A 16134-nucleotide genomic window follows, 5' to 3' on the forward strand; every position below is an offset into this window, starting at 1 on the left:
GTCAGCATCTTCCTGTTCATCCCAGCACTGCTGCTGGAGCTGACAGGAGTTTGATTATGATTTAATCCAGGCTTTTAGAGGAGGGTAAAAAGAAAGTTTTGACAGTTCCATATATAGCCCTCTGACTCACCGATTTCATGTGTCAAACACTAAAGACGGGTTAAGTAGAATTAAGTTCTGGATTTATTATAAATAGGCATTAAGTAACATGAATGTATTACATTTGCATGAAAATATGGGCCTGATTCTCCAGCTTACCCCAGAGATTTTGTTTGACATCAATGGGATGCTCCCAGGTGGGAGCTCAGCTCAGAACCAGCCCAGCTCTGACCATCCCCTGCAGCCCCTGTGAACTGGACCCAGTGAAACGGGAAAATCATTGCTGGAATCAGGAAAAGTTTACACTGCTTGCACAGATCGGAATTCATCCCTTAATATAGTACAATGAGTTTTAATTAGCTCCCAGATCTGCTGCTGAAGGAATAATTTCTGCATGTCAATCAGTGCTAAATGTACTTGTTAAATCAGGCAAGATTGGTTAAGTTGAAAATTGCATAGAAAGTCACTTTTCTTCTGTTTCTCCCAGAAACTGGAGACTTTTTGGATTCAAATGTTATGGGCAATCTCATCCTTCCCCAAATACTGTTCTGCTGAAAGGTCCATCCAGACAATGAAGTCACCCTCACTGAGAGCAAGTGTGACAGTCAGGCATTGTTTGGGTGAAAAGAGTCCTCTTTAGTCAAATCAGTGCTTCTGCAATGAGGGAGACAGACACAGACTCTACCAAATCAGAGCCCTCCTGAATAGTTTAATTTACTGACTTGTTCATTGCTAAACAATTGAGAATTGGTCCATGGAGAAGAACACAAAAAGGACAGACTATATGGGCTGTATTTTGAGGCTGGACTAGTCCAAGCCAAGGAAAAACAAGACTTTGAGTGGCATTGTTTCTGGAAGAATAATGTTCACTCCTGAACCTCTACTTTTATTGGGAACTGGGGGTTTGGTCCTGTTTCTGCTGAGGGTGAAAGGGAGGGATGTGTCCTCTAACACAGCCAGGGCCACTGGGACTGAGTGACAGCCTCACCCTTGGAGAGGTTGTTGTTATTATCCCACGGAGCTGTTGATCATTCAGGAACAGCATGAAAATCTCTGGGATCTTCCCCCAGCCCTGGTGGGAACCTCAGGCTCCAGTGCCTTCCCAGCATGGCTCTGCTCTCGGCTGTGATTTTTCTTATCAAACACCACATTCTGCTTTCTGCCACGAGTATGATTTCCAGTTAAATGCCTCCTCAGAGCCTGTCTGGCTGGGAATTTGCCTGGAACTTGGTGGCTGGGCTGTTAGCTCATCAAAGTCTCTGGGATAACGGGGAGGTGCCGATGCTCTGCTCAGGGATTTTGCTCGTGGCTTTGAACTCGCCGCAGCCCTGCAAAATGGGACAGGCTGCCCTTTGCTCACCTTCAGCATTGCTCTGTTCCCCTTCAGCCCACAGCTGAGTAAGCAACTCCAGGGCTACAAAACACAGCCCCTGTGCTCCTGCCCTCCAGGGATCCCAGCATTTGCACAGTCCCTGGGAAGGAGCCACGCGCTCCAGCTTACAGGGAAAGGATTATCGTGGCTCTTATGACTCAGTCCACAGCTCCTGTGTGCTTCCCTGCATGGAAAGGAGAGAAGCAGGCATGAAGACTCAACTTGTCCCCTAATCAGCCACCTAACATGTTGGTCCCTGTCCCCAGGGTCCTTCCCCAGTCTGGCAGCACCAACTGTTGCTGCTCTGGATGCCAGCAGCGGTGGCAGTGAGGTGGTGATGGTCTCTTTATGGATAAAACAGATAAAAATCGGATTGGAAGGCAAAAAATCTGGATGTGGAGCTGGGATCTAGGTGGGGAGGGAGCATCAGCCCTAATCCTGAAGCACTGCTGGGGATGGTGAACTCCTGTTGGAGTAAAGGCTTTGAACGCCAGGTTATGGGTCAATTCCAAATGAGGGTTTCTCTTTGCTGTGGACACGCAGCCAGGGAGGAGTTGGAGCACATGCTCCAGGGCTGGTTTTGGGGCACAGAAACCCCTTTGGTCCATGTAATGTGGGGTCCCAGCAACTCCTTGCTTGATCTGTCTCGGTGAGCACCATCCTCACCCCATTGCAGTGATGCTGCCGTGGCAACCAGGCCTGCGATTGTTCCATGGAACCTGGGGCAGGATGGAACTGGAACCAGTTCTCTTCTAGGTTCTCCCTTCTCCTGAGATTCCTGCTGGAAACAGGCTTTGATCTTTGGGAATACCCCACTGTCACTGTGGTTCTGTCTCCTGGCTGGAGAGGAGCTGCAGTGCCCTGTGTGGGGCTGAGCAGTGCCAGGGGACACAGGGGGACCGAGGGACTGCGGTGTGGCTGCTGGGAACCAGCTCTGGGGGTAAGGGATGTCCACTCTGCTGCCCTCCTGGCACCAGTAGGGCAGGGGGGCTGAATCCAGGTGTTCTGCTGGCACAGGGTGGGGGAAGCTGGCCTCGCTGGAATTTCTATGGAAACCCAGGTACTGAATGGGGTGGAATAGCTCAAACCATCTGTTCTTCCCCTACTTATAAAACTCGATAATTTCACGATGACATCACCAGAAATGCTCTCCTTTTATTCCACTTGCAGCCATCTGTGATGGTTTCCTCATGTGCCAAACATGCGAGCGGGTGCTGAGGGATGGGCAGGAGGACACAACCTGTTACAACATTACTCCTGTTTCATTTCTCCCCTTGGAAAGCAATCCTGTACCTGCAGAGTTTCACTTCTTCCTTTCCCGAGGCGTCTGCAACTGGCAGAGTTAGACAGGGAAAATGAAGGTAAAAAACAAGGGTACACTAAAGATGAACTTCACAGGGACTATGTGGGATCTGCTGTGGGGATCTTACCCAAGGAAATACACATCCAGCAGCGGGAGCAGGGTTTCCTCCTGCCAACAAGGTGCTGGGTAGCAGTGGGGCTGTTTCTGCTGCCCTCCTGTGCCAGGAATGAGGCACAGAAATTGATGGCTGAGATTTGGGTGTTGGGAGAGGCGGAGTTGGGGAATTTGGGTCAGCTGAGGACACGGGTAGTGGTGGGTCTAACTGCCTCCAGTGCTTGCCTTCTGGGCAGTTTCTCACCTAGAAAGCACCTTCTGATGGTCAGGGAGAGGAACACTCCTGCTCCACCCCTGGGCAGCCAGCTGGGCTCATCCACATCCCCAGCACCAATGGCTCTCACTCACGTGGTCCTCGCTGTTGTGCTGGGTGATAAAAGAGGTGACAACTGCCATCACCTTCACTGGTGGAGGTCTCTCCCTGTCCTGGCCTCGAGGTGCTGGCTCCAGCTCAGCCAGCGTGTTTTGGGTGCTGATGGATATCTCAGGTGCCAGGGAAGAGCTGGAGCTGGTGCTGCCGCTGCTGGCTGCGTTTGCTCAAGTGACCAAATCCTCCCTTGTGTGTGGCAGAGGAGAGAAGCCTCAGCGGACCTGGAGCTCTCTGAAAAAGATAAGGAAAAAAGGGCTAAAGTGGACATCAGGCAGCTGCAGACCCATTTTCATCATGAAGCGTACAAGAGGAAATTCTTCGATGCCGATATCTGGCGGCAAATGCAGGCTCAGGAGTGAGTACAGCCCTGCTTGGCTGCCTGAGGCTTGGAAGATTCTCCATGCTGAAGTCACAGATTTATAGAATCCCACAGGCAGGGACACCTTCCACTGTCCCAGGTTGCTCCAAGCCCCAATGTCCAGCCTGGCCTTGGACACTTCCAGGGATCCAGGGGCAGCCCCAGCTGCTCTGGGCACTCTGTGCCAGGGCCTCTCCACTCTCTGAGTAAAAAATTTCTTCTTAACCTCTGATCTCTCTTCTTTTAGTTTAAAACCATTCCTTCTTGTCCTATCACATCTGCCCACATAAAAACTTTGCTCCCTCTTATTTATAAAGAGATCTGGGGACCACAGTGCAGAGATGAGGAGGGGTAAGGACCTGCCCTGGCAGATGGGATGTGCTAAATGTCATTTGTCTGTTTTTTACAGAAAAGCAATAGATGATCTGAAGCAAGAACACAGACATGTGACATTAACACTGAGCCAGATCTATTCCCCGAGTAACTTGTTGCGGGACAACAGAAATCGTATGAAGCTCCGAAGCCTTTTGCAGATCAGAACGCAGAATGATGTCCTGATCAAAGAAAGAAAAGCCCTGCTAGGTGACCTGGCCAAGCAGGTGAGAGCATCCAGAGTGTTCCCTGCCTGAGAGTCACAGAGTGGGACCTGTGGCTGAAGCTCCTCAGTGTAAAACACATTTAATTCAGGCCTTGGAATATTCCTCTTGGCAAGTGACACATGACAATGACAAATGGAGAGAACCAGGCTCCTGTTCAAGTCAGCAGCACTGACTGGAAAAGTGAGGTTGGACTCTCAGCCTTGTCCCACTGGTCCCTGCACCCCTGTGTGGTGGCACACACCAGCCTGGGGCCACAAACATCCCTCTCCTTCTCCTTTCACTTCTTTTATTATCCTGAAAAGGAGGTAAAACTGGAACAGGGCTGTCTGAGATGCGGCAAATACAGGAAGAGCAGCATCTGAGGGATGTCCCATCCCTTCTCCTGAGGGCATCCTGGTTGGATTTGGGCAGGAGTGGGGTGGGAAGCCAAGGGAAACGTGGGCTATGGAAGTGTCAGCTCCCTTCAGCATTGTTCTCAGAGCCAGCTGCCCAAGCTGGATGCCAGGGAAACATGCTTGGACGGTTTGCCATTGCTGGAGGTGCTGCAGAGCTCTCCCAACAGGGTTAGCTTTCTGTCAGAGATGATAACTCTGACTTGTCTGAGTCATCCCTCCCCCACCTGCCCCCCGCTTCGCTGTTCTCCAACTGCTTCACTCTTCCATGGATTTATCTCCTCTGGAAGCTCCCTGCTTCTGGCTGAAGTTTTCCTCTGCTCATTCCCGGGGAGGACTGCACAGATCCCTGCCTGGCCAGCACAACACCTCTGCCAAAGCCCCATCCTCCTTGCCATTCCACTCCACAAAGTGCTGCTCTGCCATGTTCAGCACCTGCTGGAGTTCCCTCCAAAAACAGCTGACACAAAATAAACCCCAACATTCCCAGTTACAGTTTATGTTTCTGCGTGTGCAGGATGGGATCCTTTGGGATTAAAGCTGCTCCTATAACTGAGAGCTCATTAATAGCATGGTTGCTGTAGTTCAGGTCAACAGAGGGGATTTTCTTTGGCTCTGTGTCCTGACAAGAGTCCAGAATGTCGGGGTGGAGATTATACTTCCTGGGTTTTTTTCCCCTGTGTGTGTGTGTGCAGGTTGTAGAGCTGGAAAAAAAGATAGTGAAGCAAAGAGACACAACCTGGAGAGAGTTGGAAGCAAAGAGTCACAAACACCTGCAGAAGAAGATTGAATTTCTGGAGATGCATCTAAATCATGTAAGGAAATATTCTGGAGACTTCTGAAGAACATGTGTGGGGTCACAAAGGGGTCTGGGATCTTTCTGGTCAGGACAAAGCACAGTGGTACAAATGCATTTGGTTGACACAAGCTGCATGAAGCACCTGGCTTGTTCCCCTGGCCTGATCATTCCCAGAATATCTCAAAGGCTCCTTCAGGCTTGGTGACCCAAATGCAGCACTTGAGCTGTGCCAAGAGGCCTGAAGGTCTGCACCTGCTTTGTGATCAAACTGGGCTGCCTGGAGCCACCTCGCCTTGGACAAAGCCAGCTCCAGGTGTCTGTTGTGATCGACCTGGTCTTCTGCTGCCTTTGCTCTCTTGGGGAGGAGGACAGTGCAGGGCCAGCTTCAAATCTCTTTTGAAATCTCTTCAAATCTCTTGGGCTGTGTTAGACCCTGCCCTGGTCAAGGTCTTTAAGCTCAACCTGAACCCCCCAGTCCCCCACCATTACCAGCTTTGCTCTCGCCAGGTCACCGTGCGTTACAACAACATCATGACCCGGAACAACAGGCTCCGAGAGGAGACGGTGAGCCTGCAAATCCAGAAAGCCATCTATGACAACTCCTACTGGAAGCTGGAAAGAAGGCTGGTTCGGCAGAACAAATTGCTGAACGATGCTATCGAGCAAGCCACCGAGGACTACGAGCAGTGGTAGGTGGCCTTGTCAGCCCCCTGGGCAAAACCTGGGGCTGATGGCTGATGCCAGTGATGAGTGTTCAAGTCGACTGAGCCTTCAGAGAGAGAATTCACTGCTCTCATCATGGTCAGTGTGGGGAGACTGGTACCTCCAGGGTGTTTTATTCCAGCTATTCCAGATGTTTATTTGGATGGGATGAACTGCCCCTCTTTTTTCTGAGTCCCACCTGAGCTGGGTACTGAGCCCTAGTACAAAACCCCACCAAAAGCTGTGTTAGTGGCTGGGAATTCCCTCTGGACTAACTCCACTCCATCCAGATGAGAGCTGGGAATGGGCACAGCATCACAGGGGCTTTGCCAGGCCTGGAACTCCTGGCAGTGGCCAGGAATACAGAGCCTTATACACCCACAAGGTGAGAGTGCTGCTGTCTGTGTGCAGGATGGAGGATCTGGGGCGGATCTCGGACATTCGGGACGTGCGCTACAGAGAAACCATCCAGTACAACATCAGGCTGCTGGAGAGGAAGTGTGCCCTTCACAAGGAGACCAGGCTGAAAAACTTCTTCCTCAGCAAATGTACAGATCACTCTGAATTGAAGGAACAGGCCAAGCAGAGAGAAGGTATCAGAGGAGAATTTGTTTTCCTGGGACCACAGACTCCAAGTCCACAGAGCTGATGGTGGGGGCTGCTCATGGTGGTTTATAGAATTGCACCCCAAAGGCAGGATCCCTGCCCTGCCCCACCTTCACCCCACAAGCAAAAAGGCTGAACTGTGGTAACCAAGTGAGTCTGAGTTGTCTTGGGGTACCCTGGGGACAGAGAGCTGCTCCTGTGTGCAACCATGGCTCCTTTTATCACAGAACCACAGAATGGGTTGGGTTGGAAAGGAGAATTAAAACTCATCCAGTTCCACCCCCTCCATGGGCAGGGGCACCTTCCACCAGCCCAGGTGGCTCCAAACCCTGTCTAACCTGGATTTGGACACTTCCAGTGGTGAGGGAGCCACAGCAGCTCTGGCCAGCCTGTGCCAGGGCCTCACCTCCCTCACAAATCAGGGAAGGATTTCTTCCTAACATCCAATCTAATCGTTCTATCCTCCTGGTAGGGGATTCCATGGTGTTTGCTCTATTCCCATGACATCCCTGCTTTGTTTCCTGGTGAAAGAAGCACCCTCAGCCCCTCCAGCACTGCTCCCTCCTGCCCCAGCACTGCAGCAAACCCCACAGCACTGCGGGGAAGGCTCTGCAAAGGGCAGCCACGGCTCTCTGTCTCTTCCTCAGCCTTTGAGGCAGCTGAGAGGGCCAAACAGAGCCAGAAGGAGAGCTATGAGGTGGCCTACAAGCGTCTGCTGGAGCTGTCGGATGGAGACATCGACGATTTCTTGGAGGACTTCATTGAAAAGGACAGGAGATTCTTCATCCTCTTTGGCTATGCCATTAGGCTGAACGTCAGGAATGAGGGTCTCAGGCAGAGGATCCAGGCCATCCAGGTCTGTTCCTGGCTCTTCACGTCTGCCCTTTCCAGGCAGTGATTTGGGGTCAGGGTGGGTTTGTCCTCTCCCGAGTGTCCAGCATCACTGCCCCCACCAGAGCCTGGCTCCAGCCACACAGGTGGGATATGGGGGATGCAAAGGAGTAGCCAAAACTGCAACTCCGCTGCGTTCTCAGAGCTAAACGTGTCTCAATGCTGCCACCGTGTACCCAGCAAAAATACTGCAGTGTCCCGGAGAGCCAGGAGATCCCTCCAACCCTGTGGGGCTGCCTGGAGCGGGAAGCGGGGTTATCCATCCTGGCCTGGAGGTGTCCCTGCTCCCAGGGCTGTCCCCAGCCTCCGTCTGGCGGCTCAGGCAGGATTTCATCCCGTCCATTCCGGATGGGGCAGGATTCCATCAGTCCCCACCGCATGTGCCGGTGTTTCCACAGGATGATATGATGGCCATCACAACGGAGCGGGAACAAGCCGAGACAACCCGGACTCAAGTCCTGCAGGAGCTGGAGGTATTGAATTCCCTCGAATTCCCTCTGGAAAGGCAGCATATCCCTGTCTGTCCCAGCACTCATCCCAGGGGCTCTGGTCATGCTCTGGCTGGTGGCTGGAGAGGTGTGGGCAGAAAAGGGCCCTGCAAAGGTTTTGGCAGCTCCCAGTGCAAGGTGAGAGGGTGAGTGTGAGCTCCTGCCAGCCCTGCTCCAGCATGGGCAGCTGGGGATATTCAAGATATTCAAGAACTGTCTGGACACAATCCTGTGTCCTGTGCTCTGAGATGACCCTGCTTGAGCAGAAGTTGGACCAGACCACCCACTGTGGTCGCTTCCAACCTGACCCATCCTGGGATCCTGTGATTCTGTCTCCAGATTGGCAGCACTGGGGTGGTGGGGCCAGCGAGGGGCTGGTGTGACACCTGGCAAAACCTTTGCTGACAGGCAAAAATAACAGAGACCACCGAGGAAGCCAACAAGTATGAGAACAAGTGCAAGGAGAGCAGCAAACTCCTGGCACACATCCAGTCTCGTATGGAGACCCTCTTGAAGGACATGGACTGCGACACTACAAAGACAGTGAAGCCTCTTGGGGAGAGCTTGGTGCCAGTTTTTGGTAGGTCAGGGCTGCCCATCTTCTTGTGCCATGTGCCTGGGAAGTCCTGTCCACCCCCCACTCACACTGTGTTTTAATTGAGCTTTTGTTGTCCCCTGTCCCATCAGCCATGTGTGCCCCAAAGTGAATTTGCAGAACCAAATTCCCAGCAAATTTGGGAGCTGATTTGGATGTATAAACATCCCAGTGGTTCCCCAAATCCTCATTGTAGCTCTGGGTGTTGGAGTGAGGTGGGGGTCAACCTCTTCTCCCAGGCAGTCAGTGAGAGGACAAGGGGGATTGCACTAGGGGAGATTTGGGTTGGATATCAGGAAAAATTTCTTCACTGATATAGTGGTCAAGAATCGGAACAGGCTCGCCAGGGAAGCTGTAGAGTCACCACCCTTGAAGTGTTCAAAAAATAAAGCGGATGTGGCACTTTGTGGTATGCTTTAAGAGGCAGGGGATATTCAGTATGAGGCTGGACTTGGTGATTTTCGAGGTCTTTTCCAACATTAGTGACCCTGTGATTCTGTGATTCCACAACCCAGCCTTGGCCCCCTGACCCAAAGGATGGAAAGCAGTGGATCCCCCCTCTGCAGGCAGCCAGGGGTGGGTTTGGGCAGGGTCCTGGTGCAGGGACACTGCGAGACTCTGCTCCTTCCCACCCAGGTCCCGTGGAGGACAAGGTGAAGGAGTTCCTGATGAGGGAGTCCCTGCTGCGCTACACGTCCATTGATCGCGCCCAGCGCTCCCAGTCCTTCATCAGCCCCCTCCAGGGAGCCTCCAGCCTCCTCTGGGTCATGGACCGGGCCAAGCTCTGCCCGCCCCCCCCAGACCTGGAGACCAGTGACCCTAAAACCGGTGAGCAGGGAGTGGGGAGATGGGATTGCTCCCCAATCCCCCGTGGCTGCCTGGCCATGCTGCCACATGTCCTTCCCAGTGCATCCCCTCCGGCCTGCCCTGCCCCAGCGGGGCTGTGAGACCTGTAAAACTGTGTATTATGGGGTGGCCATTCTCTTGGGCAGAGGAAGAGCCGCTGAGCTGGGATCAGCTGCGTCAGCTCGCTATCCAGAAGAGGGAGGAGGAGCTGGCCAGGCCGCCCAGCCCAGGCAAGAGGAGGAGGAGACTCACATCACCTTCAAAGAGCCCACCAGGGACAGGGAAGAATTAAAGAAGCAGTTTCATTCTTGAGCTCCTGCATCCCGCGCATCATTCCATCTTCCTTCTCTGGAAGGAGCCCAACACCTTTCACAGGCTTCAGAACCTCACCAGGTGATATTTTGGCATGGCTCCACCCACTGCTGACAAAGCACCCGCAGCCAGGGTGGGATCAGCAGCTCTACCATGGGGTGACATCCCTGTCCCCACGGCTGGAGATGGGGACCACAGTCCCGACCCTGCACCGTGCCTGGCTCGTGGGATGCAGGGGATGAGCTCACGGGGTGTTCCCTGCCAAGCTGGCAGAAGCTCACAACTCTCTGCTGCCTGAAGTAAATCCGAGCTCAGTGCTGGGCTGTGGGACCAGGCGGGACGGGCACAGCCCAGTGTGGAACTGGTTTGGGGCTGGGAGTGGGAGGCAGAGGGACTCGAGGACAAGTGAGGGTGACGTGCAGTAGGTCTGGGGTGCCGGGGCCAGTGGGGTCTGGAAGGATCTGGGGGCTCCCACGGGGCACAGGCACCCCAAACAAGCCCAAGCACTGCTCACACCGGCAGCTGGATTTCCTCTTGCCAAAAGGCCATTTAATGTGAATGCCATTCCCGTGCCAAATTCCCAGGCACGTGCCTCTCCAGGGGAAGAGGAAAGGGAACCCCCGAGTGACCTAGGGAGAGGTGATCTTGCAGTGCCAGCCCCTGAGCCTGGGCTAGTCCTTCTCTTCACCGTGAGTAATGACATGGACCAGGTTCTTGTAATCCAGGTTGCCAGACATGTCCGGAGGGAAGGCAGCGAACATCTGATCGATCTGCCAGGGAACAGACAGGGAGAAAAGATGGCATGGGAGGGGCTTGGGACCATGGCTGGGAGGAGGGCTGGGGTCTGTTGGGATGGAGGGAGGCTGGCAGAGGGTGGGAAGGAGATCATACCTCTTCCTGGGAAAACCTCTCCCCCTGTGTCATCAGCATTTCTTTGATGCTGCAAACGAGAGAGCACAGTGAGCACTGGGGAGGTCCTGATGGGGGCACCCCCATCACTCCCTGCCCCAGGTACCCCTGCACTCACTAGGCAGATTTCAGCCCTTTCCCCTCTGGATCAAACACCTTGAATGCATTCAGGATTGTCTCCTCCGGGTCGGCACCTGTGGGTGACAAAGCCGTGGTGGTTGGGGATGGTGAAGTAGGAAGCCAACTGCAGCCTCCTGCTTCTCCCAGCCTTGGGGGCAAAACGGGGGGCAGACTGGAAAGTGGGGTCCCTGCAGGAATGCTGACCCTGCAGCTGGAGACTTGAAGTTGGTGGCACGCAGAGGAGCAGCCGTGGGGTCGTGGTGTGAGCACAGAGCAGGCGGTGTCGCCACCGCTCCGGCATCCAGCATTTATCTAATCTTTGGAGCGTATTTATAGAGCTCCAGGCACAGCCCTTGGGGCCCTGCAGCCTCTTGGGGATCTGCAGGAGGCTGCATTCCTTGGGTTAAGTGCATGATTCAGGGTGCAGCCAGATGGGCTGGGGGGTCAAAGTCTGGCTGTAGCCGGGGGTGGGGCACTGTTGGCACCGCTGGTGTCAGCGGGCTCAGAGGTGCTGCAAGAACTGTCCCCTCCTCCTATGGGCTGGCAGCAGCAGCACAGCCATTTGGGTTTTGTAAATGGCTGGGGAAACTGAGGCACAGAGACCATCTCACCCCCCCCAACAGTTTGGGGAGACGTGGGATAAGATCTGCATCTCTGGACCTAGGGATGGTTGGTACTGCAAATCAGCAGGAGCTTTGGAGCACAGGAATGCCACTGACCACTTCTGACCGCTCCCAGCTCCCCAGGTGCCCTCTCACCCTTAAGCTTCTCCCCAAACATGGTGAGGAACACGGTGAAGTTGATGGGGCCAGGTGCCTCCTTTATCATCTCATCGATCTCCTCGTTCTTCACATTCAGGCGCCCTGGGGAGAGCAGCTGTGGGTCAGTCATGGATCCGTGCCCTGCTCTGAGTGTTGGGGGCTAAAAATACACGCCACAGAACCCTTCCCTGGGGGATTTTCCCCCACTGGAAGCAAGTAGCACATCCCTGGGGAGCCATCTCTGACATGGAATGGAGGCAGCAGGAGTGGGCTGAGAGAATCGTCTCCAGCTCTGGCTTCTCAGGCTCCAGGATCACAGAAAAGAAAGATGCAAAGGACTGAGCTGTGCTGCTTCCTTCCCTCACTGCCCCACGGATCAGCCTCTTTTAGCCCTCATTGGAAGGTGTTTTGGGTCAAGACTGGCAGCACTGGGGTTCTCCCTGTCCCCCAGCACCCAAAGCAAACAGGATTGATCGCTCACATCCTTTTTCCCCAGGCTGGCTTGTCCTTGGAACTCCATTGCTGATTCACGCTGACCTCTGATGGCAGAGCTTGCATTGTCACAGCCTCCCACAAATCCCCTAAATCCCCCTAAAGCCCACAGGCCCTGGGATGCCGTGGGATGGGCACAGCCAGGTGCTTCTAAGCACGGAGAAGACAGGGAATGTTTGGCTGTGTAATCCAGGAGCTGGTTCCAGTGGCAACGGGATAAACCAGCGCTGCTGTGGGAGCTGCTCTGGGTCACCCCTGAGGGAACTCCCAGGCTGATGGGCTTGGGTTTGGATCAGGAGCTTTTTGGCAAAATGAGAGATCTGGCAGATGACAGGGGCTTGGTGAAATGCCCCACCCACCCTTGTCTCCCAATTAACAGGTCTAATGTTGGCAGAGCTGTTGGGGAGGGGAGGCTGCTGGAGCTGGGCTCACCGAGGGCAGCAAAGGTGTCTCTCAGATCTGCCTTGTCGATGAAGCCGTCCCGGTTCTGATCCATGATGGTGAACGCCTGGAAGGGCAGGAGCAGGGCAGGGATCACAGAGGAAAGGAGAATTGTCACCCTTTGCAAAGGCTTTAGTACCTTCCTCCTTCTCCCTTCAGCTTGGATGGGATAAGGGCATTTTGAACCCTCCCAGGATGGGTTCAGGGGGCCTCACTCACCCTAACCCCGCACAGTCCTTCACCCTGGGGCATCTCAAACCCCAGTGCTGTACAAACCCTTTCCTTGGCCAAAGCCCTCTCAGGAGAGAGGTCAGCCTGAGCCATCAGCTCCTCCAGTTATCCCTGGCACTGGGGTCTGCACAGGACCTGTGCCTGCCGTGCAGGGGGTCTGAGCTCCTGGCAAGGCAGATGGGAGTGAGCTGGGAGATGTGCTCCAGCTCCCTTGGATGCTGCCAGATCCTCTGTGGGATGTGGGCTCCTCGAGAGCTTGGAGGCAACATTGGATTTAACAGTGTCACTGAGTTATTCTCACTTTTAAAATAAAACAACCCAAAACCGAGCCTGCTGCCTCCTGGTGTGAGCCAGCTGTCACTTGAGAGCACCAAGGAAAGAGATGAAGGTCACATCGCATCAAGGACCCTCGGTCCTTCCCACCAAACCCACCTACCTCTTTGAATTCCTGGATCTGGGCCTGCTCAAACATGGAGAAGACATTGGAATTAGCACCTTCAACCCTCTTCTTGGCTTTCTTGGGTGCCTGCAGGAGTCCAAGTATGTACCATTAGCTCGCTGGCTTTTTATGGAGTGAAATAAAAGCATGGAAGTGCCCTGTTCTTGGTTGTGCTCTCCTTTATGGGAGCTCTGGGCTGGTGCTCTCTTCCCTGGGGGCTTGGTAGCTTCTCCCTGCAGCTCTGGGATACTGAGGGGCTCTAAGATTCCTGCTTAAATCTCAGCTCCTGGTGAATTTAGCCAAAGAGCTCCAAGGAAAGATGAGGAGTGAAATCACTTCTCCCACTGGCAGGTAAAAGGGTCAGCAGTGGGGTGAGATATTCCCATTGGAGCCCTCCTGGCTTTGGGAGCAGTGCTGAGGCTGCACACGAGGGTTGTGGTCGGTCAGTGCTGCTTTACCCTGCTGTGCAGACATTAAAATGAGGCTTAATTAAAAATCTGCCTCCTCCTGCACTGAGGCATATACCAGAAATGGGTCAATGTGTGTTTTGAAGAGGACTGAAGAGCCCCTCACTGTCCCACCCAGCCCATTATCCCCCATTCCAGCGCCTGCTCCTGCAGCTGTTTCCTCTCATGGGGATCTGTCAGGAGGAAGATTTTGGGGGGCACAAAACGGCCCTTCCTCTCACTGCATGAAGGAAGAGAAAAGAGAAAAATGGCATTTGGACCCTAAAATCATCTGTCCTCATTTGAAAGCTTTGCTGGTGTGGGAGACACCTCTCTGTTCCCTGTGAGATGCTGCTGCTCCAGCCAGATGCTCCCCAATTTTCTCACCCCCTCTCCAAGGCAGACAAGACCCTTGGTCCTCAACTTTCTCTTAGCTCCTTTGCTCCCTTAAGCAATTCTGGTAAAAAATCGAATGGATTTTGTCTCTTTGGGCTCTCAGTACTCACCATGGCTTCGCTCAGCCGCCGATGTCACTGCGAGGGGTGTCCCAGAGGCACTCCCTCACTCCCCCTGGCTGGAACAATAAATACACCCCCCTCGGGGTTAAAAATAGCCCCATGCCCACTTTTGGCTGTAATAGGTAATTTGGCCTCCCCCAACCCTGTTGTCTGTGCCTTTCTCTGTCCCTCTCTCTCTAATCTGGAACAGCAGCTTGTTGTTGTCAGCGGCTGATGTGACATGTGAGCCCGGCAGGGTTTCAAGGTTAACGAAACCGGGCGGCCCCCGGCTCCCACCCCGGGGATGCTGTCCCGGGACTGCACAGGGACAATCCCACCTGCCTTTGTCACTCGGGCTGGCGCCGGGCTTGTCCCCTCCGCTGGCACAGGCAGGGAGGGGTTGGCCCCAGGGGACCCCCCCCCCCGGCTGGAATCCCCCAAGCTTTGGGACAGGGATGTTTTTTTCTCGGTGTTTCCAGGTGTCTTTGCGAGCCTTGGTGCCCCATGGCAGCGCTGGCATGGCAAAGCCGGGAGCCGCTCGGCTGCGGGAGGCAGAGGAGCCTCCCTGCCCGTGGGTCGGTTCCATTGGGATGCTCCAGGAGCAGGAGCAGCTGCCTGGTGACCCGTCCTGAGCCGAGAGGAGAACATCCAGCCCCATCCCCGAGGCTGCCGGGGCCGGAGCTGCCACAGAGCTCCCACAGAGCCGGGCACGCACCAAGAGCTCCTCTCTCATGTGTCACCCCCACTGAGGCACCTGTCACACAGTTAAGCCAAACATTTGCTCCCGGTGGGACACACACATTTAACTCTCCCCATTCCAGACTCTGTACCCGGGACACATCCTGCAGTGGTGGTACCCGGCCTCTCTGGCTCAGCATTCCTGCGGCAAGAGCCAAGGAACCCACAGGCAGGCGGGCAGCAATCCCACAAAACCTGCTCCATGTCCGCTGCCCTTGTGGAGCAGGACTTGTGGCTGCTCTTGGGTGGTTCCCTTTGGTCTTCAGCCTGTTCGTTTTATCTCCCTCTCGCCTTGCCGGGATGAGACTGGAGGGGGATTCACGGGCTTGCTGCCAGCCCAAGGATGCCCATCAGCCCCCCGAGCTCTGCGGTGCCTGGCATGGCCATGAGCCGGTGGCCTCGCTGCCCGGCATTGTCCCCTCCGCATGCCGAGAAGGGTGGTGGGCGAGCGGGGAGGGCTGGAACAGGGCTGGGAACAAAAGGAATTGTGAAACCAGACCCCTGGAACTGCGGGCTCTGCCCAGACGCTGCCCTTGTTCTCCCGGAGGTCACAAATATCGTGTTTAATCCCTGGCACTGGCCGCCGGCGAGGATGGCATTACTGGGAGGGTTTCGGTGGGCAGCAGGGAAGTGAAGGGAAAAGTGCTTGTGGAGGAGAAAAACTCCTGATCCGGGAATGACCATCCCGTCTGGACGGAGCTGCAGCTCAGGGGAGGGATTTCAGGATGTGTTTTGGGGTCTGTGTGAGCAAAAGGGAAGGAGAAAGAGCCGCGGGGGCAGAGCTTGGGCCAGGACCAGCCCCGGGCTCAGCCGGGGATGAGGGGGATCAATCTCGGCACGGACTGTCCCTCATCCTGCCAAGTTCAGCCGGATTCATCGGCCAGCAGAGCCCAATTACCTTAATTTGTGGCATTAAAGAAAAATCCATAAGCATCAGGGAAGTGATGTGTGGTGGTTTCACAGGACTGGGCGGCCGTGGAGCCACCGGCGCCACCCGAGCTCCGCCTGTCCCTGTCCCCGGCTCCGTGTCCGTGCTGGGGCACGGCTGGAGGCTCAGAAGGAAACCCTGGAGCTCTGCAGATCTCCCACAATGTCATTTTTTTCAGGAACAACCGTTGTTTGCCTGCCCAGCCTGGAAGAAACCAGGGTCTCTCCCCGGTGTTGTGATGAGGCGGTGGCTGCGGGCTTTGAAGGGTCGGCGGTGCCGAGGGTGG

General features: G+C 54.6%; 2 protein-coding genes across 2 annotated transcripts; one reads left to right on the plus strand and one right to left on the minus strand.

Annotated features, from left to right (window-relative positions):
• Window positions 1–2826: 2826 nt before the first annotated feature.
• Window positions 2827–10320, plus strand: CCDC63 (coiled-coil domain containing 63). Its single transcript, XM_033518232.1, has 11 exons — window positions 2827–2832; window positions 3459–3613; window positions 4026–4215; window positions 5303–5422; window positions 5914–6095; window positions 6213–6225; window positions 6359–6701; window positions 7362–7594; window positions 7800–8078; window positions 8502–8741; window positions 9183–10320. Exons 1-11 carry the CDS (start codon window positions 2827–2829, stop codon window positions 9633–9635), a joined length of 2214 nt encoding a protein of 737 aa, XP_033374123.1. The 3' UTR covers window positions 9636–10320.
• A 49-nt stretch (window positions 10321–10369) lies between these two features.
• On the minus strand, window positions 10370–14409 carry MYL2 (myosin light chain 2). The gene is made up of 7 exons (XM_015643582.1): window positions 14192–14409; window positions 13237–13326; window positions 12561–12636; window positions 11634–11738; window positions 10874–10949; window positions 10738–10786; window positions 10370–10616 (listed from the first exon to the last, which is right to left on the minus strand). The coding sequence occupies exons 1-7, from the start codon at window positions 14192–14194 to the stop codon at window positions 10518–10520; spliced, it is 498 nt and encodes a 165-aa protein (XP_015499068.1). The 5' UTR covers window positions 14195–14409; the 3' UTR covers window positions 10370–10517.
• Between the last annotated feature and the right edge of the window lie 1725 nt (window positions 14410–16134).

The sequence above is a fragment of the Parus major genome, chromosome 15, assembly GCF_001522545.3.
Source record: "Parus major isolate Abel chromosome 15, Parus_major1.1, whole genome shotgun sequence".
Classification (NCBI taxonomy): Eukaryota; Metazoa; Chordata; class Aves; order Passeriformes; family Paridae; genus Parus; species Parus major.